The following is a 25,839-nucleotide window of genomic DNA, read 5'->3' on the forward strand; positions in this document are numbered from 1 at the left end:
GATTCATTTTGTAAACAGATGACACAAATTTGCAGTACTGATAAATACAGGACAGTACTATAAGTGTATTTTCTCTTCCTTACTTTTTTTTTCTTTCTTTTTTTTTTTTTTTGAGACAGGGTCTTGCTCTTCACCCAGGTTGGAGTGCAAAAGTGCAAAGACAGCTCACTGAAGCCCTGACTTCCCAGGCTGAAGCGATTTTCCCGCCTCAGCCTCCTGAGTAGCTGGGATTACAGGCACACACCACCATGCCCAGCTAATTTTTAAACTTTTTATAGGGATAGGTCTCCTTATGTTGCCCAGGCTGGTCTCACACTCCTGACTCAAGCGATCCTTTCATTTTGGGCTCCCAAAGTCCTGGGAATATAAGCATGAGCCACTGTGTCTGGCCTCTCTTCCTTATAATTGTCTTAGTAAAATTTTCTTTTCTCCAGCTTATTTTATTGTAAGAGTATGTAATACATACAACATGCAAAATGTGTTACTTGCCTGTTATGTTTTTGGTAAGGCTTCTGGTCTACAGCAGTAGTTAAGTTTTTGGAATGTCAAAAGTTATAAGTGGCTTTTCAACTGTGCCGGGGGTTGGTGCTCCTAACCACCTTGTTGTCCAAGGGACAACTGGATAGCCTACAAACCAAGACATGAGTGGGAACTGTAGTGAACTGCTCCTACATTGAGTAATCAAGGGGCACTCTGCCACTTTACTCCTCTAGATTACATAGGTGGAATCTTTCTTTTCTTTTTTGAAACGGAGTCTCGCTCTGTCACCCAGGCTGGAGTGCAGTGGCGTGATCTTGGCTCACTGCAAGCTCTGTCTCCCAGGTTCATGCCATTTTCCTGCCTCAGCCCCCTGAGTAGCTGGGACTACAGGCGCCCGCCACCATGCCCGGCTAATTTTTTTGTATTTTTAGTAGAGACGGGGTTTCACCGTATTAGCCAGGATGGTCTCAATCTCCTGACCTTCATGATACGCCTGCCTCGGCCTCCCAAACTGCTGGGATTACAGGCCTTAGGTGGAATCTTTAAGTAGAGCTGTACATCACCAATTTCCCTTCTCTCCAGAAAACACATCCAAAGTGTTCTCTCAACATCAGTTAGGTTAGCATCAAATTTGAGAGAGATATCCAAGACAACAACTCAACTTCAGCAAGAATAGAGTAGCTCGGCATTTACCAAGGAGAGATACCAAATACGTTATTATTTTCTAGCTCAGAGGCTCTGCCATGTTAGGTCACATGGTTACATCTCTCCACAGAACTTGAATTCACGTATAAGTGCCTTTCTATCTCTTACACGTCCTCCCATTTCCATCTATTACCTGTTTTGACCCATACCCTTTTCCCCACGATTGGGCTAACTGGTTCAACGGTTGTATTATAAACCCACAGGGACAGTAAAACAGCAGCCTTGTTAGCACTTCTCCTTGGCAGATATTACAGGATTTGACACATAAGAATCACAAGACACTTGGCTTGTGTTTATGGATAGGCCTTAATTTGCCTACACAGAGTGAAGTTATTCACACCCCTAAAGGCCTTTAAGAATATGCACTGTCAAATGTAATGCTATTGATATTGTGTTTTGTGTACTGACAACACTTTCCTTTGGTATGTGCAACTTTAAACTCGGGCCTAGGACCATTAGATCAGGGAAAACTAATAAAAAAATCTATGAAATGGGAAAGATATATAGTTGGGAACTTGCATCCTCCCCCATCACCTCATTCCTATCTCCCAATCCTAGAAACCTTACAAGTAGAGTCCTAGCATTATTCCCTTTCACAGTCAATGCTACTACACCATCATTTAACTGAATAAACTAACCCTTAAACCTGTACAGTTTTTCCTAGTGATCAATTTAGTTACTTTGGAAACAAATATATCTTTCAAGAAACAGGAGGTTTTTCCAGTGATAGGTAAAAGTGGTTTCATATTTTCCCTTTATCATTTATCTCTTTTTTAGCAACTAGATAACATCCTGCTAAATGCAGTCCAAAGATACTCTTCCCCTCTAGTAAATACCCTTAGTGATTTTTTTGTTTCTTTGTATGTTTTTTTGCCATGAGGTCTGTAATTATATTTGCAGGAAGATTATAGAAGTTCTTCCTTCTTTCTTCCAGGAAGCCTACCCCAGTTACTGGAAAGAACGGATAATAGATCTGCTATTTGGTCTTTTTGTTCCCCCAAATTATGGGATTTTCTAATAAATAGTATCTCTTGTGACCTTGATAATCAAGATTTACTATGGAAGAAAGAAGGCAGAGATAGAATACAGAATTATTATAATCCTTATGTTGTCTTCAATTTGATTTTGAAATATCATGAACTCATGAGTCATTAGATACACACATACAGACATATATCATTTCACGTTCAAAGAAACCAGGGCTTCCTGAAAAAAAGGATGTTCTAGCTCTGGGACAGAAAATGTGTAAGATGACCACTTTGTGGCAGCATTGTTTATCACAGTGCCAAACTGGATACCACCTATATGCCATCAATAATAGAATGGACAATTAAATTGTGGTGTGATAAGTTAATTAGAGTCTCCCACAAGGGAACACTATACTACAATATAAATGAACACACTATTGCTTCATTCAATAATATGGATGAGTCCCTTAAAACATTATAATGAAACAAAGAAGCCAGAAATTTTATGAGTTCATTGATGCCTATAAGACATAAAGGTTATGTAACATAATTATAAAAAACATATTTGTATGCATTCGTGTAGAACTGACCCTTTTCTATTATAAGACCATTTCATAGAAAAATGGTCCACAAAATTTTACTGATCCCTCTCCCCCATAGAAAGGTCTTATTGTCCCTTTTTTTTTTTTTTGGCTTAAATCCTGTACTGACAATTTTAAATGGGAGGAAAAAGGCTTAGCAACCTATATTGCATCATTTATATGTTTCTATGTCTTCAGAAGTACTGTCTTTCTTAATATTATTCTAAAGAATAACTTTCATCTTTGCACACCTATAGGCAGTCAGTAGAAACCATGTGCTGTAAATGTTAAAATCAGATCTATATTTTCGTTACTGAGATGCCAAAGACAAATCTGCTTGGTTTTTACATTTTACCCAAAGGCTTGATAAAGCTAATTCCCCATCTCTAATCCCTACAGAGACGTACACATAGAAATGAAAGAACACACAATATCGGTCATATACTATTAAAAGATGGCAATAAGGTCAAATTCTTTGACTACCTTTTCAATAAGGGAGGTCTCTCTGGGTTCTAATCCAGTCTTTTATCTATCTGGCAGTAAAAGGAATAGTATGTGTACCTTTCAGTGAGATGTCATGTGAACTTCATTACAGAACTATGTAATCTTAGAAAATTCAAAGAGAGAGCGAGAGACAAAGAAAAAGCAAGAGTGAATACTCTGTACAGAATCACCCAGAAATTCATATGACAAATATATTTATAATGAGATCGTTAATCATGAGAGCTGCTCGGCAACCTTTTCTCAGAAATAATAATATAATACCACTCAATCTTTCTCGTTTTAACAGCTAAGGAGATCAACTACAGATTCACTAAATAAAGCTTTCAACTGAAGACAACACTTCAACTTCAGCAAGAATAGAGCAGCTTGGTATTTACCATGGAGAAACATTATGGGGTCTGTACTCTTTCTCTTAATTTTATTTAAAAAGTGAATGTATCTGTAAAATCTTCTACAGCTCGAGATCTCGTTATTTCAGAGACCAGCAAGGTAAACACTCTCAAATGAGGTACATGATTTAGGCTTTGGGAACTCTCAGGCTTCAGGGCATTTTCTATAACAGGTTCACGAAATGAACGGACTGGGCTCAAACCCTATGGTTTCTCAAAGATTAATGTAATTACAGCAATTCCAAATAAATTAAATGTGTTCATATGTAATGTCCATACTTGAATCAGATTACCACCTGCCTGCTGCGTCTATGCTAACTAATCAGATAACATTTTCTCAAACGTGATTTTCTCACCACCTCCAACAAAAACCAGTATCCTATCTATTTTTTATAACAAAAACAAAACCATCATTCTATTTTAGCATTATTCAAAATATGTTAAAAAATACAAGGAATATATCATGTTTTGTGTCAAATACATATTGCAAGAAGCTTCCAAAAAACTCCAAAACAAAACAAAAATAACCCTTGTATTTCCTGTCTCCAACAAGCCTAAATTCCAAACCCTAAAAAAAAAAAAAACTTAAATTGAAGGACTATAATACAATATCAGTTTTAGAACCAGTTATATATTTAAAAAAAAAAAAAAGCCTTACTAGTAATCACTTTGGCAAATGGTCAAAAGCCCATTTTAAAACTTCCCTTTCTTCATGCAAGGAAGGTGCTTACTCAATTTCTTCAGCTGTGACTCCACATTTTTATATTCTAAATCAGTTTTCTTTGTTCATTGTAACTACTTATTAGTGAATTGAGATTATCTATGTGGCAACAAACAGCTCCCTTGATAGTTTGGCTGCATACCCAAAGCTGCTACTTTGATGATCATTGCTTGAATGTTAGATGATATCATCTCTCTGAGCAAATCTTCCTGGTTTCTCTGCCAAAGGTAAGCTAAAGGCTGGAGATTAAGCCTTTTACACCTACAAAAGAAAAAGAAAAAGAAAGTCAGATGATATCTTAATATTTTATACTTGGATCCACAGCAATTACTTTGATTTGAAACATAATGCTTCGTTCAAGGATTTTAGCATTGAAAATGCTTTTAAAAACATATTTTGCATAATGAAGTTTATATATACAACATAAACATATTTAATTTCCATGGGCTATGCATAAACTGATAAAAATGAAATTTCTAGGCATACTAGAAATATTAATTTTAGTAAGACTCTTAATTTAGTAATCTATTAAAAGAGTTTACAAATGCCAGTATTCTCTCTGTTTTAAAACTTCCATGGGTATCAAAATTTTGAAGCATATGTAAAGTGGGCAAATAATTTATCCTAATAAAACAGCCGCATATTGATTAAATTAACAATAACTACAGTTATGTGAATTATTCCAAACTACTAACTTTGATTTTTTTTTTTAAGAATTTGATTGTGAATAAAAAGAAAATACTAAGAACAAAAAGTACAATGCTGCAGGCACTGTACAAGATATTTTCCATTATTGGTAAAGTAGAAAAAAGATAGGTTTTGGAGTGAAGACACATCTGAATTTAAAACCTCATTTTGTACTCTAGCTGCACGGCTTTTGAAGTCAAGTAAAATCTAAGTCCTTGCGCTTAGTTTCCTAGTTCATAAATAGGGGCAAAAATAGTTCCTTTCAAAGTTCTTAAGAGGATTAAAAAATGTGAAATGAAATCATCCTTCCCTTTCCTTCACATTCCACATCCAATCTACCACAACGCAGAATGTGATTATTCCTCACCAATACCACTGCTAACAACTTGGTTTGGGCCACCATTCTCTCTCATGTCAACATCCTAATTTCCGTCCCTGCTCCACCCTCACCCTTTTAAAATCCATACAGCAGCCAATGTGATCCTTTTAAGACATTAAATAGATCATAGTATTCCTCTGCTCAAAACCCTCCAGTGGCTCCCCATCACTCCATGGATCTCACCCTGTTTAGTTCATGCACTTTATTTCCTACTACTTACTCTCTTCTCACTCCATCCTACCACTGCTGCCTGCCTGCTCAGTCTTGCCTTTACACTAGTTGTGTTCTCACTTGCTTCATGCCTTTGCTTAAATGTCACTTTCTCAGAAAGGACTATAATTGTTTAATCAATTAAAGGTAATATAGATAATGCAGTACAATGCCTGGATAAAATAGGTATTCAATAAATGATAGTCAAAGCCAAGTGACTTGCCCGAGTCATACACTAACTGGCTGAGATCAGATTCCAGACCAAGAATATAGCTCTAAAACCCAGTGTCTATAAGGTTTATAAGTAAAATCCACCGTCCCTAGCATCTGTAAGGTTGCTTGGCTGACTACTCTGGCCTATACTCATCTCTCTCTCTCTCTTCTCTCAGAGATCCCAATACTTATTAAATGTACCATGTTTGGTCATTTACTCATACATGGCCTTAAAAATATCACTATTGCTTTTCATTACATACACCCTGACTTTCAAAAAGCCAAAACCTTCCCATTTGCAGAGACTGTTGCATGTAATTTTCCCTTTTAAAATGTCTCAGAGCATTTAAGCAATGTTGAAGCAGTTAATAAATACAAAAATAATAAAATGTGAACTACCCATGTAATACAAACACTAGTTCTTGCTGTCCTCTCACCCAATGTTTAAGGTCGACTAATCAAAACAGCCTCTCTACCTTTTTAAACTAAGACTTACTTTTTTATTAAAAAAAAGTTTTTTTCCTGTCCTTATTGTAAAATTTGTGGTTGTTGCTTTGAAATTCCTCAAAACCTCTTGACTATAGACGTAAGTAAAATTTTTTTCCTATTTAAGTTCTTTAACAGTTCAAAATATCATGGCTCAAATAAAAGTACTCTGTAAATCACTGCTGAATTTGAACTTGTGACATCTATTAAACGCTTTACATTCTGAAATTATGATAATACAACACAAACTAAAATTTGGTCATAGGCTAATTCAAAATTGAGTTTGTGGACCAACAGACTGCCAGTAACATTACTTTTGAAATTTCAAGGATAAAATAATTGCAGATATGCTTTATAACATAAAATCTACTCATCTGTTCAACCATGTGTTCAAGTGTACCAGAGACTGTGTTCTGAGAAAGTCTCTACCCGTGGGCATGACGCGTGCCCTTCTTCCATATATATACATATATGTAATGGGCAGCCTCCTAATCAGGAGCACATTTTTATTTGGCTTTTTAACTTTCATAAATAGATGTCATCCCTATCTCCAGTTTGGCTGCCCATTAAGGCATGTGGGTTTGAACTTATTAAAAAACACTAATTTTTAACAGTTCTCAGAACATGATCTAAAACTTGATGACAATACTATTATTTCTAAAGTATGGCTTAAGGGATATGCAATTCATCTCCATCTGTAGATCGGTTGTTCTCAACGGCAGATCTACATCTAGGTAGAATGCAAGGAAAACTTTCTCAAAATACACATGACCTTCTTCCCCACTCCACCATCATCATCCATCGTCCAGAGACTCTGATACACTTCTAAAATGTAAGATCATATTTCTCTTCACTTAACTATGCTTTACCCTGTTTTCCCTTCATTCACTCTTAAAATTCTGTATTTTTTTAAACTGCCCTAAATCCACCATGGAATTAGAGAGAAAATAAATAAAATAAAAATGAAACTTAAATTTTCAAATCTATTAATATGTAGGTTTTAAATGAGATAGTAAATAGGAATGTTTCTTTATCAAGAATATAAAAATATTATATAAATACAGCCATTATTTTATTCTATTTATCCTTTTGACTAGCAAAATAACTTATTTGTAGGTCAAATTGTGCTTAAGAAAAATAATGGAGTCCAATTTTTTTTTGTTAATATAACTATGCCCAGAATCTCTATACAATATTATATTTATCTAGATAAATTAAAAATGAAAAGTAAATTCATTCAGGTCGTGTCTTGCCAGGCCAACATTAAATAACCAATATTATCATTTCACCTCATGATTTTTGAACAGATCAATAGAATTGACCGTTTTGGTATGTGCAGCTACAGACTAAATGCTTCACTAGTGCTCCCTCCCTTAGGGGAGCAGAGAGGGGCTAGGAGGAGGGGAGGAACATCCTAAAAATCCCTTGAAAGTTGAATGGCTTTATATGTAAGTACTTCAATCATATAAATATTTTTGGACAAGGACTGAATTATATGAACCAAAGAAGAGATGACTCCTTAGCAAGCATTTTTTTCTTTAAAATATTACTGTATTGATTCTATTATCTCTTGATTTTTATTACAAATGATGAGTTAAAAGAGATTAACAGGATATACTAAATCAAATAAGAAAAAAATGAAGACAATACTTCTCACTAAAAAATCTATCTCAATTCTATGATAGATTATTTTTCCTTATACTAATTAAGTTAAATTTCCTCATGTGTGATATAAGGATAGAAAAAAGTAAAAGCATGACTTTTGTTACTTAGGTAAATACATACATTTAGTTCCATGGAGCACGTAGACTACCACACCTATTTATAATTTGAATACAATTATTGATTTTTCACTTATTCACATTCTTAAAATACATACACTTTTAAAATTAACAAATTAATGTTTTCTTACACATTTTCCACTCGAATACGCTGATAGTCAGAAAGTATAGCACCTACTGATATCCCCTCTACTTCTTCTTTTTCCTGAAAATAAAGGAAAAAACCATAACTTTAAAAATAAAGTAACAAATGGCTCCACATCATGCTCTGAAAATTATAAATGAACTGCGTCTCATCTAGAAAACTACCTCAAAGCAGAGTAATTTACTGAAAATATAATCGACATTCAGAAAAAATTTACATATATTTAAATCATTCTCTCAGCTGTGAGAAAAATAATTATGGTTTTTCTTAAAATTTAAATAACTAGAGATCCCTTTCCATGGAGAAAGCAAAGACTTAGGCAGCACTTCCAAAATGTTTCACACTTAACGTATTTTTAAAGACTCACTGATGTTCAATGGAAACTTTTGAGAAATTTCTATTTAAGGACACTATTTTCCCAGATTGAGTAACTTCTTTTAAAAATTAAGCAATGGCCTACATAGATAAGGGAGCACAATAATTTTTACGTCAATCTTAGGAAAAAATGATTGAAATAGGAGTATCCAGAAAGCAGAGATGGTAGAGGCATTGCCTGGATAACAGTATAGCACTGTAGATAAAGAATTCTGTCATGGGAAGGAAGCAATGAATTATTATCAACGTAGTTGCAACTGAGAGCATCCAGCAGTATATCCGGCATGGTCCCACGGGAATGACAACTATCCTGTCTAGCACACTCATTAATGAGCTGGAGGAGAATGTACATTCAAGTATGATCAAGTTTGCAGATGATACAAAGCCAGACTGGATTAAAAAGAAAAGAAAACAAGATCAATCAAGTACATGGATGGATTATGGACAACTTGGGGATTTGAAAGGACAGGTCCAAGATGAGATTTAATGTAAAGAAGTATAAGATAATACACTTAGGGAAGAATAATACACAATATGGGTGTAAACTAGGGAACTGTTATCTAGAAAACAGACCTGAAGAAAGTGACTAGGGGGTGATTACTAATAACAAACTGAATAGAAATTCTCTGAATAGGTGTAAAAGAAAATCCATCCTAGCCTACGGACATACAAAAGAAACTACTTCAGAGAGATCGCTTCATTATGAATACTCTGGTCTTACCAAACTTGGACATCTAGAAAGAAAAACAAAAGTGTTTCACATAAAACAAAAGTTAATATTTCAAGTCATACTGAAATAACCCTGTGTACCTAAAAGGATGTCATAATAAATAAACAAAAATGTGCAAAAGGAATTTTTCATGTCTTTAAAGTCAAATGAAAATTTGCCCTCCGAAATGACAGAGAAATACCTGTCCAAATCACCCCAAAATAAAACAATTCTTTTTATCAGATAAGGTTTCAGGAAAAGAGCTATTTCCTTTACTTTCCTATTTCAGCAACTTTGTGAGAACATTTGCTTATAACCTTTCCCTAACCTTCCTAGCCATATTTGTTTTCATAAAAGTCATTGTATTCATTAGAAAAAGTCATAGCATAGCGTTCCTTATTAAATGTAAATACAGCAGAGATTGGAGTTGTTGAATAATATTATCAAAATTTTAGTTATATCCCTATATCATATACATGTTTATCTGAAGTTCTGCTATAAAAATAATGAAGTACTAAATATAGACATACAGGAGTGTGTGTATTTCTCCAGAGATCATGGAAACAAAGACAAGAGCCACTGGTGTTTTCTTCCTTCCCTAAGTCAAATTACTATTTTCTTTTTTTTAGACAAAGTCTCACTCTGCCGCCCAAGCTGTAGTAGAGTGGCACGATCTCGGCTCACTGCAACCTCCACCTCCCAGGTTCAAGAAATTCTTCTGCCTCAGCCTCCCAAGTAGCTGGGACTACAGGCACGTGCCACCATGCCCAGCTAATTTTTGTATTTTTAGTAGAGACAGAGTTTCACTATATTGGCTAGGCTGGTCTCAAACTCCTGACCTGGTGATCCACCCACCTCAGCCTCCCAAAGTGCTGGGATTACAGGTATGAGCCACTGTGCCTGGCCATCAAATTATTATTAAAATAATAATTGGAATTTATTATCCATTTGCCATTCACTAGTGTGCTATGATTTTTATTTAATGCTCACCACAACCCTAAAACAATTTCTTCTTTGTATACATGCATTCTTTGGAATACTCTTCTACTCCCATCTATTTTATTTCATGTATTTTAAAATTTTTATTTATTTATTTATTTAGAGACAGTGTCTCACTCTCTCTGCTGCCCAAGCTGGAGTGCAGTGGGGCGATCTCAGCTCCAGGGTTCAAGCAATTCTTTTGCCTCAGCTTCCAGTGTAACTGGGACTACAGACGTGTACCACCATGCCAAGCTATCTTTTTCTATTTTTAGTAGAGATGGGGTTTCACTGTGTTGCCCAGGCTGGTCTTGAACTCCTGGACTCAACTGATCCACCCGTCTTGGCCTCCCAAAGTGCTGGGATGATAAGCTTGAGTCACTGCACCTGGCCCCATCTATTTTATTTTTTATTTGATAACACTTAACTAATCAGCACTAAGTAAATTCTGACCATTCTTCAACACTGAGCCTATATATAGATCATTAGTTTTATTTGTTCAATAATTTTTTTGAGGCCTCCTGGGTTCAAGTGATTCTTGTGCCTCAGCCTCTTGAGGAGCTGGGATTACAGGCATGTGTTGTGTCAGCAAGCCCAGCTAATTTTTGTATTTTAGTAGAGACAGAGTTTTGCCATGTTGCCCAGGCTGGTCTTGAACTCCTGACCTTAAGGGATCTGCCTGCCTTGGCCTCCTCCCAAAGTGCTGGGATTACAGGTGTGAGGTACCACACTTGGCCCAATAATTGTAATTACTACTGCCTGGTAGAAATCTGGCCCTATTACTTACTAGCTCTGTGATTTTGAATGTTACTCAATTTCTCTGTGTCTGTTTCTTCATCTATAAAGTAAGGAAAAAAATATCAATTCTTATTTTCCAAGGTTATTGTGGAGATTGAATAAAATAATTCATGTAAATAACACAGTATCCAGCACCTAGTAAGCATTCAGCAAATATTTTCTTCTTTCATTATTATGATCTTTACTATTCCTATTACTTCTATAACTACCTGTGTTATTACTTCTACTATCACTACTACTGACTACTACTACAGTCATCTCTCATTATCAATGGGGGGGTTGTTTCCAGGAATCCCCCTAAAATCAAAATCCACACTCTCAAATCCATTATATAAAATAGTGTAGTATTTGCATATAACTAATGCATATCTTTGCATAAACTTTAGTCTCCAGATTATTTATAATACCCCAATACAAGGTAAATGCTATATAAACAGTTGCCATACTGTTTTTAAAATTTGTGTTTTTATTGTTGTATTCTTATTTTTTATTGGTTTTTCCTCATAATATTTTTTATCTACAGTTGATTGAATCCATGGATGTGAATCCGTGGATACAGCGGGCTGACTGTACTGCTACTACTGTATTAAAAACCTAACTCTTCCATTTTGACAGACAAAGCCCTTCTCTAATGGGCTTTAACACTCTTTCTCATTATGACTCTCAAGACGAGCCTACTAACCCTTGACACTCAACTCTAGATAGAGTTGCAACACAGTTTTCCAGCACAGTGAGACCTGAATAATCCAGGGATAAGAAAGACTTCTGCTGATTCCTTAATCATTCTGAACACAACTACAAACTTCAAACAAAGGGCAAAATAGATATTTAAAAGATAAAGATCTACCACATAGTCAATCTACGCCTTAGAAAAGACATAGCTAGGTTCAGGCCCTGATCCCTGACCCATATCATTTGGGAGAAAAAGTCAGTAAATAAACAATAGCAATGGAAGTGTCAGCAGAGAAAAAAAGAGAATGGCTACTAACATAAAGGATATACTGAGACAGCATAAAGACAGCCAAATGAATCACCTTGTGTCATAGTTGAAATAAAACCAAGTATGCTACAGGAAATTAGTAATATAGACTCTGGGACCCTATCCCTACAAATTTTTTAAACCAACTCAACTGAGTTATAATCATGTACAATCAACTGCATACAGTTAAAATGCATAATTCAATCATTTTGGATGGAAACCAGTGAAACTGGTACCATAATCAAGACAGACATCATTTCAGTTATTCCCAAACAGCTCGTTGTGCCCTTTGCAGCCCAATTCTCCCTTCAAACCTGGAGAGAGACAAGGAGAGAACCTAAAGAATGGGACCAACGTTTCTACCTTAAATTACTATTAACTGAGAAAGAAAATATATACATGTTTTAAAAGAAAATACTCCATTTATTCAGTTTTGCATATGTTGTATTCAATCTGTTTGCTAGGTATCTTTGTGTGGCTCATACTGTCATAACAAAATACCATGTAGACTGGGTTGCTTAAACAACAGAAATTTACTTTCTCACAGTTTTGGAGGCTGGAAGTCTAAGCTCAAGATGCCAGCATGAATTCTCTGGGACTCTCTTAAGGCCTCTCTTCCTGCCTTGTAGATGGTCGACATCTTGCTGTGTCTTCACATGGTTCCAGGGGTGGCAGGAAGAAAGTGCAAACTCCTTTCTGGTGTCTTTTCTTACAAGGATACTAATTCTATCATGAGGGCCTCACTTTCATAACCTCATCTAAACCTAATTATCTCCCAAAGGAGATCCAAATACCTTCCAAATACAATCACATGTGAGGTTAGGGCTTCAATATATGAATTTGGGGTGGAGGGCATAATGAGTTTATAGCACTATCCAAATAGATAAGACTATTAGGTACACTGAAGAAAACTATGGTGCTCAAGAGAGCATAGGAATATATGTGGGTGTTGTCAGCATATACCTGAAGCCACGGGAGCAAACAAGAACCTCAACGATAGGATACAGGGTGAGAAGAAGGCTGAGTGGAAGACCCTGGGGGTACACCAACATGTAAGGAGAGGCAGGAGAAGGAAAACCCAGTGAAGACGTTGGAAAAGAGTGGTCATAATGACAGAAGATACAATCAGGATAAAGTAATGGTGTGTGCACAAATATACAGAAAATGTTGATGAAAAGGCAAGGACAAAGTAACAATATTACCGAGTACCCAGTATGGACTAAGATTTATGTTAGGTACTTTGTATATCTTATTTCAGTTATTCCTCATAAGAATCCAAAATACTATGAAACTGATTTTATATGTGAAAAAACCAAGGTGATTAACCCATTCAAGTTAACAAAGCTGAAAATAAACAAATAAAACACCAAGCCTTTAAATTAAGGACTGTCTACCAACCACAGCTGTGCTCTTTCTTACTGACATAGTACCATATGCCATAGAAACTTCAACAAAACCATTGTATTTTACCATTAGGGGGTTGATTATGACCATTTAGGAGAAAGCTGCAGTCATGATTAACAGAAAAAAGAGTAAACATTTGAAGGAAAGACACATACACTGCCAGTTCTTCAAAGAATGAATTTCAGATCCTCAGAGAAAAAAAGTATAATCAGTGAATGAATATCTATTACTAAATTGAATAGAATTTGGAGATTTTAATTCATATTAAATTACATTCTTTATCATCAAGATAACCAAAAGCTAATCAAGTAGTAGAGACCAAAGGGGAAGAAAATAGAAATTAAAGATAATAACGTTAGTAACTGAGATGTCAGAAACAAAGACTGGACCCTAAATAGGCTGGCACATTGCTAAACCACAGGGGCTCTCTGACACAAGTGAAACTATTCAGCTTAAGCCATTATCACTATAAGTGATGATATATAAGTTCAACTCAGGAAATAAAGTCAGCAATAGCATCACTGAGTATTAGAAACAGCAGCGCATAATGTCATTAAACATTTATATTAGTTACTGCTCTCAACAATGTTCTGAGGTAGATTATCATTATCTTCCTCACTTTGTAAATATGGGACATCGACAGATTCTTACAAAGTCAACTATGACCACATTAGAAAAGCAGGCATCACAGGCCCATTTGTTGCTTAGAATACTTTTCCTCCCCCATCTTTGTCAATGTGAATCACACCTGCAAGATTGCTGGGAAGCTAGTCCAGCAGCTGTCTGACCTATGTCGACAATTTTAACAATAGAGAGGGCACTTCCTAAAGCAAACAGATACTCACAAACTGGTTAAAAAAAAAAAAATAGGTTAATTACTAGAACTATTTCCACACCTATCTGTAGGCAAAAGAACAGTTATTCCAAGAATTTATTCAGAAAAAGCCAATAAATGTATCAATACAATGTTTAAGAATCCAAGAGCTGAATCTAGATGATCAACCATGGTTCTCAGAATACATTTATTTTTATTGATTGATTGATTGATTGAGACGGAGTCTCGCTCTGTCGCCCAGGCTGGAATGCAGTGGCACGATCTTGGCTCACTGAAAGCTCCGCCTCCCGGGTTTAAGCAATTCTCCTGCCTCAGCCTTCGAATAGCTGGGACTACAGGCACATGCAACCATGCCTGACTAATTTTTTTGTATTTTTAGTAGAGACGGGGTTTCACCATGCTGGCCTCAAACTCCAGACCTCGTGATCTGCCTGCCTCAAACTCCCAAAGTGCTGGGATTACAGGCGTGAGCTACTGCGCCCAGCCAGAATACATTTTTGTTAATGTACAAAGAAAAGCCACAGCAATCTTCAAGTTCCTGCACTGAGACTGGGAAGCACTATGTAGTAAACAGTTGATTTTTGCAACTGGGAGTGCACGGGAGTGTGCGTGCACGTGCACAGACATGCTGTACATGTATATAAGTCAAGTGGTCTTGGATCTTTTAAATAAAATGAAAGAAATTCTTAGTTGTGACCTTTTTTTTTTTCTTTTTTTTAAGGAAAGGAAGACCAAGTCTTTTGGAAGTATACATGGCACACTACTAATAGTGATGATACCCTGGAGAGTGGGAATGGGTGGAGAACGAGGGAAAGGGGTCTGGACTTCCACTTTTTACTTTATATACTCTTGTATTTCTTAAACATTTTTTTAAACCAAGAATATGTAAAAGGAAGCTTTAAAAAATTTACGTTGAAAAAAGAAAAACAGGGTAATATTCTTCAAAGAACCACTTACTCTCTTCTTAGAGAAGGAAAGCTATATTTTCCCCCTAACATTTCAGTATTTGGATATCCTAGGTAAAACACTTTTGAATTCTGACTTAGGCTGCAGATTCAACAAAGCTCTTGATCCGGCACATATATCCATCCCACACAGACATCCTTCCATACTGCTCCTCATTTTAGGAAATGGCACAACATATATATTGTTATTCAGACCAAAAACTTTAGATTCACTCATGATTTCTCTTTTCTTTATGACATGCACCCTATCAATCAGTAGTTCTGTTAGCTTCACCTTCCAAAAATATCCAGATTCCAACCACTTTTCATCACCTCTACTACTACCACTCTAGTCCTAATGACCACCACCCCTTAATTTGACTATTACCATAGCTTCCTAACCGGCCTCCCTAAGTCCGCTCTTCCTCCCTACAGTCTATCTCCACAAACAGAGATCTTTCTAAACACAAGCCACGGCATGAAGCTTCCCCAATTCAAAATCCTTCAGTGACTTCCCATTCTACTTAAGAGTAAAATCCAAGCTCCTTGCAGATAGCCTTAAAGGTATTATATGCCTGGACCCTGCCAACCCCTCCGACATCACCACCAACTACTGCACTCCCGAGTATACTCCACTGATCCACACTGCAGTCCTTACTGCTCCTCAAACACCTATGTTTGTTTCCATCTCAGGGTCTCTGGGCTTACCTTTCCCGGTGCCTATAAAACACCTTCCCTAGAATTTATGTGGCTTGTTCCCTCACTTCTTTCAGGTCTCTGTGAAAGTATCTCAGAGAGGACTTCTCTTTCTAAAATATCCCTCCTATCCTTTCACCATCACTTTCTATGTCCTTGCCCTGGCTTTATTTTCTTCACGGTACTACCTAAAATTATATCATATTTTTAAAAATTAAATATTTATGTTTAAAATGTCTGTCTCAGCTCCATGATGGTACTTGGTCCTGTTTCCACTGTAATCTCAGCTCTAGAAAAGTACCTGGTACAATATTAAATAAATATTTATAACTGAATGATGTTGACTACATAAAACTACAGTATTTCTGTACTTAAACAATCACCTAAAACAAAGGCAATAAATAGAAATAAAATTACCATTTGGTAATACACAAAACAAAGGGTATCTTTGTCTTTCAAATCAATATGGGATGAATTAACATACCACTAGTAAAAATGAGGAAAGTGTGTGTGTGTGTATATATATATATATATATATATATATATATATATATTTTCTTTTTTAAAATTTTTATTATACTTTAAGTTCTAGGGTACATGTGCACAATGGGCAGGTTTGTTACATATGTATACATGTGCCATGTTGGTTTGCTGCACCCATTAACTCATCATTTACATTAGGTATTTCTCCTAATGCTATCCCTCCCACTTGCCTCCACCCCACCGCAGGCCCAGGTATGTGATGTTCCCCTTCCTGTGCCCAAGTGATCTCATTGTTCAATTCCCACCTATGAGTGAGAACATGCGGTGTTTGGTTTTCTGTTCTTGCAATAGTTTGCTAAGAATGATGGTTTCCAGCTGCACCCATGTCCCTACAAAGGACATGAACCCATCCTTTTTTATGGCTGAATAGTGTTCCATGGTGTATATGTGCCACATTTTCTTAATCCAGTCTGTCACTGATGGACATTTGGGTTGGTTCCAAGTCCTTGCTATTGTGAATAGTGCCGCAATAAACATATGTGTGCATGTGTCTTTATAGCAGCATGATTTATAATCCTTTGGGTATATACCCAGTAATGGGATGGCTGGGTCAAATGGTATTTCTAGTTCTAGATCCTTGAGGAATTGCCACACTGTCTTCCACAATGGTCGAACTACAGTCCCACCAACAGTATAAAAGTATTCCTATTTCTGCACATCCTCTTCAGCACCTGTTGTTTCTTGACTTTTTAATGATCGCCATTCTAACTGGTGTGAGATGGTATCTCATCGTAATTCTAATAGGCAATTTTTAAGAGAATAAATACAAATAACTAATTTCAACCTTTTAAAAAAACAAAAAAAAAATAAGCTAAAAGTAGATACTTTTTGTCAAACAGATATATACGAGTGTGTGTGTGTGTGTGTGTGTGTGTGTGTGTGTAAAATCTGATGAACACTCAGATTAAAAGTTGATGAGTATATGGGGAATTGCGTGATCTCATATGCCACCAATGGGGCTGTTATTAGTGCATCTTTTCTGAAAAACAATTTTGTAGTATGTATCATGAACCTTCATGATGTTTATTCTCATAGTCCGAGAAATTTCAAATTTATATCCAGAAACACAGTCTATAAAAATAATTGAAAATGTGCACAAGTTTATATATAAAAATATTTATCATATTTGTATTCTACATGTAAGTGAAACAAAAATTAGAAAATCCTAAAATCCTAAACACAACAAACTGTGGTACATTTGGAAGAGGGAAAACAAAGCAGTCATTAAAAGACATATTTTCAAAGGACATGTAATACAAGGAACTATTAATGATATAAGGCTTAGTGAAGCAAATGTACATAAAATACATACTAAAATATGTATTTTTTGAAATAGCCCTAAGTGTAGAAAGCGGATCAGAAATAGACCAAAGTGTAATAATTCTTATTTTTGAGTAGTATTTCATTTTTGCTATTTTATTTCCAACTTCGTATTTTAGGTATTTTTACAACCCATGTATTACTTTCTTAATTAGAGTGAAATTATATTAAAAATATACCTATGGATATATATACACATTCATCTCTTATCCCATGTGCTGGTAAGCTGTCAGACACAATCATTCATATATTTATCAAAAAGTAATTTTAAAAGTCCCACTTTGTGACAGGTCCTATACTAGGAAAGTTAAAACACATTAGAAAACAGCACAGTTGACGTTCTTAAAAAATCAAAATCTAGTGATAAGAAATGAAGAGGAATGGACACATAAAGAAATAAGTCAAATGTCCGGGCGCGGTGGCTCACGCCTATAATCCCAGCACTTTGGGAGGCCAAGGCAGGCCGATCACGAGGTCAGAAGTTCGAGACCATCCTGGCCAACATAGTGAAACCCTGTCTCTACTAAAAATGCAAAAATTAGCTGGGCGTGGTGGCACATGCCTGTAATCCCAGCTACTTGGGAGGCTGAGGCAGAAGGCTCGCTTGAACCAGGGAGTCAGAGGTTGCAGTGAGCCGAGATCACGTTACAGTACTCCAGCCTGGCAACAGAGCAATGCTCTGTCTCAAAAAAAAAAAAAAAAAAGAAAAGAAAGAAATAAGTCAAATATGTGACATAAGTCTATATAACTATAACAGACCACAAGGGAGACAATTCTCACCTATAGGATAACATTAGGAAATACTTCTTTTAAAAAAGTTATATTCCAGATACTAAACAGTCAGAAATGTTGATTCTTTGTCCTTCTAGATTATAAGAAAATAGATTCATAACAGATAACAGCTCCTACTGATGTCTTCTGACATCTTCCCTAACACAGCATTTATGTACAACATCTGACAAATATTTTTTTCAAAGAAACAAATCTGGTTCTAAAAAGAACTATAAACAATTTATCTGCCAACAAATCCTCACAATCCTAACTGTTGGTCTCCATTTGGTGGCTGATTGTGTGTTTGAATCTTCTATTAAACAACCAATCAATAAGGGCCTAATATGTCATTAGTTCTATTCTAATCACCAAAATGTAGACCTGTCTATAAGAGTTTATAACCTAGTCCTAAAGATTTGTTAATGACTACTCTCAAAACCAGTGCACTAAAGTGTCAAGAACATACACACATGAGGATGTAAATGGATTTCTACTATAAAATGTACTCAATGTTGTGTTATTCATATGCAAATTTCAGCCATATTACATACAGCTAAAAGGCAACCAATACAGAGTTTGAGATGAGGAAGACATTCAGCCATATGGTCATAGTGACGATTACAAGTTTAGCAGAAGGGATTAAAGGTAGAAATCTAGACACAAATTAGACTGTTGACTCAATATCCACTTGTCTCAATACTGAAATGTTGGCTCACAGAGCCAACGAGGTAAATTGAAAACAAGCTGTCCTTTCTTATAAATGAAAACTAGGCCTACTTATTACAAAGATAAGAAGATAAGCAGCTTGCATTTATCAGGGATATAATTTTCTTTGAAAAATGCCTCAGTTACCGGTTTTATTCTGTTAATGAGTTCCTGCCTGTGGAGGAAAAAAATGATCTTCTGAATTCAAAGTGTTTTTCATCTGAAGGGCATTCTAACATTTTTTAATATGAACCATTCATAAAAGAAGCACACTTGCATTAGAGCTCTGAGTGGCAATATTTGGACTTCTGGTAACACGACATTATTAAATAAACATTTGTGAATGCCAACGATGTTCTAGGGCCTGGATAACTAAGTGAGAAATTTATAGGGCAAGTATAGCATTAGATGCTTTTTCCTTAAACTTCAAATTTTTCACTTTGGTAGAATTACACAAGTCTAGGCTAATAAAAATAACAGAAATGAATATTATCTTAAATAAAATAATTCTGAAAGTGACACTTAGAATTCCAAGTAATATATTCAGGAATCTAAAATATTGCTGGACTAGTTAAAGAAGCTTTTGTTTTTTCTTAAAATCATCAATATGAAAAAATTTCTAAGATGGAAAATGATCACCATCTGGAGCTCCCCCATTAAACAGTGAGCTCATGACAGAGTATTGGGTCACTAATTTGTAGTATTATTACCTCCCATTGTGGGCTTTCATTAAATAGGGGAAAAAGTTGTTAAGGCTGAAAATAAAATGACAAAGAAATTGCAGAAGGGCACAATAATTTGCCAGTTATATCTATTTAAAACAATGTGTTATTTTACTTCTAAGTCTCCATCTTAGTTGCAACAGTATGAAGTCATCCCAGATTAAATATAACCTACATGTGAAACTAAATGGAAGTGTAGCACTACAGTTGTTTATTTTCCTTGAGTTTCTGAAGCAGTCTTTTTGCTAAAAAGATAAAGTAGGGCCAGGCACAGTGGCTCACATCTTTACACCCAGCTACTCTGGAGGCTGTGGTGGTAGGATCACCTGAGCCTGGGAGATTGAGGCTGTACAGTGACCCCGCCACTGGACCTCCAACCTGGGTAACAGAACAAGGTTCTGTCTCAAAAAAAAAAAAAAAATTAATTAAAAATAGATAAATAAAAGATAAGGTGATATTTTGAGGACTTCTGTGAAATGCCTAAACAACAGCAAGCAACAAAAATAAATAAGGAAAAAATTATATGGTTCAATCCTTTATTCTCCTAACTGCTTATTGGGAGAATACAACAACACATTCAAGAAGTATTCATTTCTAAGCACCTCAGTTTGGTAGTGTTTAATCTGTTCAGAAGCTGCTTTCTGAACTCATATTCTAAGCTGCTAAGGAAATGTCCTTTGATTTGTTTGAGATAACTTTAAAATGAAACCTATATAAACAGGAGTAAAATATTCTAAAATCTACACAAATCACTACTTCCAAGAAAAAAGTTGTTTATGTAAAATTTCATTTGCAATAATAGGACCATATTGAAATGTATACAGTTATAAGATATTTAACAATGGGCATACATTCTAAGGAATGAGTCATCATGCTGTTTCATCACGTGAACATCATAGAGTGTATTTATATACATGTCGATGGTGTAGCCTACTACACACCTCAGCTATATGGTACAGCCTATCGCTCCTAGGCTACAAACCTGTACAGCATATTACTATGCTGAATACTGTAGGGAATTGTAACAATGGTAAATATTTGGGTATCTAAACATATCTAACCATAGAAAGAGTACAGTAAAAATACAATTAAAAAGATAAAAATGATACACCTTGAAAGGGCACTTAGCATGGTTGGAGCTTACAGGACTGGAAGCTGTTTTGGGTGAATCAGTGAGTCAATGTTGATTGAATACGAAGGCCTAGGACATTACTGTACACTACTATAGACTTTATAAATATGGTATGCTTTAGCTGTACTAAATTTATAAAAAAATTTTCTTCCTTAAATAATAAATTAACTTTAGCTTACTGTATCTTTTTTACTTTATTGCTATTAACTTTTTAATCTGTTTAACTTTTTTACTCTTTGTAATAACACTTGGATTAAAACATAAATAAATTGTACAAAATATTTTCTTTATGTCCTTATTCCGTAAACTTTTTTCTATTTTTAAAACATTGTATTTTTCACTTTTTAAGCTTTTTTGTTAAAAATTAAGACACAAGGCCAGATGTGGTGGCTCACGCCTGTAATCCTAGCACTTTGGGAGGCCAAGGCAGGCAGATCACTTGAGGTCAGGAGTTTTGAGACCAGCCTGCCAACATGGTGAAACCCCCATCTCTACTGAAAATACAAAAATTAGCTGGGTGTGGTGGCAGGTGCCTGTAATCCCAGCTACTCAGGAGGCTGAGGCAGGAGAATCGCTTGAACCCAGGAGGGGGAGGTTGCAGTGAGCTGAGATCGCACCACTGCACTCCAGCCTGGGCGACGGAGTGAGACTCCATCTCAAACAAACAAAGAAACAAAAACAAACAAAAAAACTAAGAAACAAGCACATGCATTAGCCTAACAGAGTCAAGGTTATCAGTAACACTGTCTTCCTCCTTCATATAATGTCCCACCAGAAGGTCTTCAGGAGTAATGACTGGCATGGAGCTGTCATTCCTATAACAAGGCCTTCTTGCGGAATACCTCGGAAGGACCAGCCTGAGGCTGTTTTACACTTAATCTTTTTTTATAAGTAGGACTACACTCAAAAATAACAATAAACAGTCAATGCAGCAGATTTGTTTATACCAGTATCACCACAAACACATGAGTAAAATGTTGTGCTGTGTATGACATTAAGATGGCTGTGATGTCAACAGAAGATAGGAATTTTTTAGTTCCATTATAATCTTATGGAAACAACACCGTATATGTGGTCCTTTGTTAACCAAAACATTGTTAAGTGGCACAGGCTGTCTAAATAAATATAAAATAAATTCCATAGTTCATAAAACTCAATTTTTTGAAGAATACTTCATCGGATACAAGTAAGGCTATTTCTCAAATTTCAATCTGCTTCAACATTCACTCAGCCAAACTGAATTTTCAAGAAACTATCTGCAAAGCATTGTGCTTATCATTTTACGCTATGCATTGTCTCATTTTATAATCCTAACAATCCTTCAAGAGCGCTTTTATTAACTTCATTTTACAGAAGAGAAAGAGGTCAAGAATAGCTGCATAACTTGCCCCAGATTTCTCAATAATAAATGAGATGTAGAATTAAACACCAGGTGAATATCTGCAGGGAACAATCACTGAGCTGCCTATCCACCCCAAGTGAGTCACAGACCATCCCAGTCTCTGCCTCATAGTTCCTCTTCCATGCTCTTAAGCTAACTGTCTTGCCTGCTCAAAACCTTGGCTCCAATAGTCACATCTCACTCAAAATAAGACAGATCCCCCAGTATCTCTCTATCCTCATCTACCATTCTCCCTTTCATGGTAGGAGCAAGGGAAATCTCTGGGGTGGGGTTCAAGACTAAGGAGCTAAAGCTTGAACACAGTCACGAACAAAGAGACTTAAGGGACCAAATCTGTAACCCCAATGGACAGGATTATCAGAGGTTATGGGGCAGGTAACAGAAAAAGCAAAAGAGGGGGTAAAATACCTGGTAAGGATGGTGGAAACGTTAAGGCTGGTGAAAAGGGGACAATTAGCAAAAGATGAGACTGAAAGTCCAGGTAGAGGCTGGGCGCAGTGGCTCACGCCAGTAATCCCAACACTTTGAGAGGCTGAGGCAGGTGGTCAACAGGTGTTAGGAGTTAAAGACCGGCCTGACCAACATAGTGAAACCCTGTCTCTACTAAAAGTACAAAAATTAGCTGGGCTTGATGGCAGGTGTCTGTAATCCCAGCTACTTGGGAGGCAGAGTCAGGAGAATGGCTTTAACCCAGGAGGTGGAGGTTGCAGTGAGCCAAGAACACACCATTGCACTCCAGCTTGGGCAACAAGAGCGAAACTCCGCTTAAAAAACAAACAAACAAGCAAGCAAAAACAATACAAGGCCAGGCACAAACCACAGTATGAACAGCATTATGTACCATACATTGTAGGCCACGGTAAAGAATTTAGATTACATTCTGACAAGGAAGGAAAGGAGGAGTTACTGAGACAAGCATGATAACATAAATATTAGATTTACTTTTCTTATTTATTTTCCTTATTGGTAAAATATATGTAACATAATATTTACAATTGTAACCATTTTTAAGTGTAAAGTTCAGTGGCATTAAGTATATTGACATTGTTGTGTAGCTGAATTTACATTTTTAAAAGGTTGTACAGGAGTATTGATCAGAAAAGTCTAAAGTTAAAAGCAATACAGGAGTATTGATCAGAAAAGTCTAAAGTTAAAAGCAAGGAATCCTAAAGAGATCTAAGTAAGAAATGATAACAGTCTAAACTAAGGCAGTAGTTATGACAAGAAGAGGGCAGATTCATGATAAGTTTATAAGGAATGATCAATAGATTCTGGTGGTATATGACTGAGAAGGAAACCCAGAATGCTCCCAAGTGTTTGGCTTGGTCACTTGATAGAGAGCAATCACACTGATAGGAAATACACAGATCTGGGGAAGATGCTGAGTGTCAATTGGACACTGAATCTTATGTGCCCTTAGGTCATTCAATGAGAGGTATCTAGGAGACAACTGGTTATGGAGTTCAAAAAACAGGTATAATCAAGTAATATAAATGTATATACCAGTGGTAGCTGAAGCCATGTGAAGAGATATGATAAAACAGTGAAAACATACAGACTGAAAGAGGAGGGTGAAGAATGAAGCCCTGAGAAGCTACATTTACAATGTGGGCAGGGAAAGAAGAGTCTTAAAAGAAAACTAGGCCAGGCATAAAACTAGGCTCATGCCTGTAATCCCAGCACTTTGGGAGGCTGAGGAGGGTGCATCACCTGAGGTCAGGAGTTTGAGACCAGCCTGGCCAACATGGCAAAACCCTGTCTCTGCTAAAAACACAAAAACTAGCCAGGCATGGTGGTGTGCACCTGTAATCCCAGCTTCAGGAGGTTGAGGCAGGAGAATTGCTTGAACCCAGGAGGCTGAGGTTGCAGTGAGCCAAGATCTCACCACTGCACTCCAATCTGGGTGACACAGCAAGACTGTGTCTCAAAAAAATTAAATAAATAAATAACGAATAAATAAAAAACTAAGAACAGGGGGATAGATGAAAAACTAAAAGAAAGGGCTATCACAGACACCAAAGTCAAAGAGGTTTTAAAGGGCAGAGTCTATAGTGCCAAGTATAACAAAGAGGTGAAGGAATGAAAAAAATGGGGATTAAAAACAAGAATAAAAAATGTTCACTGGATTTGGTTATTACTGACCTTGACAAGACAAGTTTTAATAAATTGATGTTGATGGGAACTGAACTGAAACAGCGTAAGAAAAGGGGAGATGAGAAAGAAAATAAATATTTTAAAAAGACTAGTGAAGAGATGGTGAAATTGCTAGAAGAGAATGTGGGATCAAGAAGAAAGGTAACATGTTTGATACTAAGTCAAAAGTAAGTAGCATGACTTATACAGGTTCACAAAACATGTTGGCGCGCACCACTATGGAAAGAATTTGATAGGCCATTTCCCAATCCAGTGTTACTTCTGCTAACAAACAGAAACATTATCCAGTTCAAGAATAACAAAGCCATGAGAAAATGCATCTAGCTTCATAGTCTTTAAAAGTATGTAGTGAACTTAGAACAAAACAAAAACTATCTTTAATTATACATACTATTTTTTTTAACTTTTCCCTGAACGTAACTTTATTATTATTATTATTATTATACTTTAAGTTCTAGGGTACATGTGCACAAGGTTTGTTACATATGTATACATGTGCCATGTTGGCGTACTCACCCATTAACTCGTCATTTACATTAGGTATATCTCCTAATGCTATCCCTCCCCCCTCCCCCCAGCCACAACAGGCCCCGGTGTGTGATGTTCCCCATCCTGTGTCCAAGAAAAACTTCTAAAAAACTGTATAACTTTTCTTCAAAAATATCTCCAAAATTAAATTTATCTTAATTACTATAGGAAATGTAATTTGTGGTCACAAGAATACATAAATTAAAGTGAATTATTAAAAAAAAAATAGAGAAATAGAAGACCTGAGTTAAAAAGCTGAGCTTTATAACATACACATTAACAAAATCTTGTGCATGTTTCTTAACTCTTATCAACTCAGTTCCCTCATAAAATACAGATAATATCTAATTCATAGGGTTGTGTGAGGCAACTAATGTAACATGTGAAGGTGCTCAATCATAAAGAGTGATAAAAATATTACTTATTTCTCCCTTACCCTTCTGTGCTTCTGCATTTCTCTATTTCTGTCACCAGCATCGCCCAGGCTTGAGATGTACAGGCTTAAGATGTAACATAAGACTCTCTCCACTCTCTCTGGGGGCTTATCTGATGCCAGACAGATGTTGGAACTACAGATTCCCCACATCCAGTCACA

At 36.2% G+C, this 25,839-nt stretch overlaps 1 protein-coding gene across 1 annotated transcript in view; it reads right to left on the bottom strand.

The window, feature by feature from the left end:
• Window positions 1-25,839, bottom strand: part of DPH6 (diphthamine biosynthesis 6) — a 178,622-nt gene that overhangs the window by 76,086 nt on the left and 76,697 nt on the right. Inside the window, exons 4-5 of the mRNA XM_025390187.1 lie at window positions 8,236-8,309; window positions 4,491-4,609 (exon numbers count right to left, since the gene is read on the bottom strand). Of these exons, the coding sequence (XP_025245972.1) occupies window positions 4,491-4,609; window positions 8,236-8,309 (193 nt within the window). The remainder of the gene's footprint in view (window positions 1-4,490; window positions 4,610-8,235; window positions 8,310-25,839) is intronic.

This window comes from Theropithecus gelada, chromosome 7a (genome assembly GCF_003255815.1).
Source record: "Theropithecus gelada isolate Dixy chromosome 7a, Tgel_1.0, whole genome shotgun sequence".
Lineage (NCBI taxonomy): Eukaryota > Metazoa > Chordata > Mammalia > Primates > Cercopithecidae > Theropithecus > Theropithecus gelada.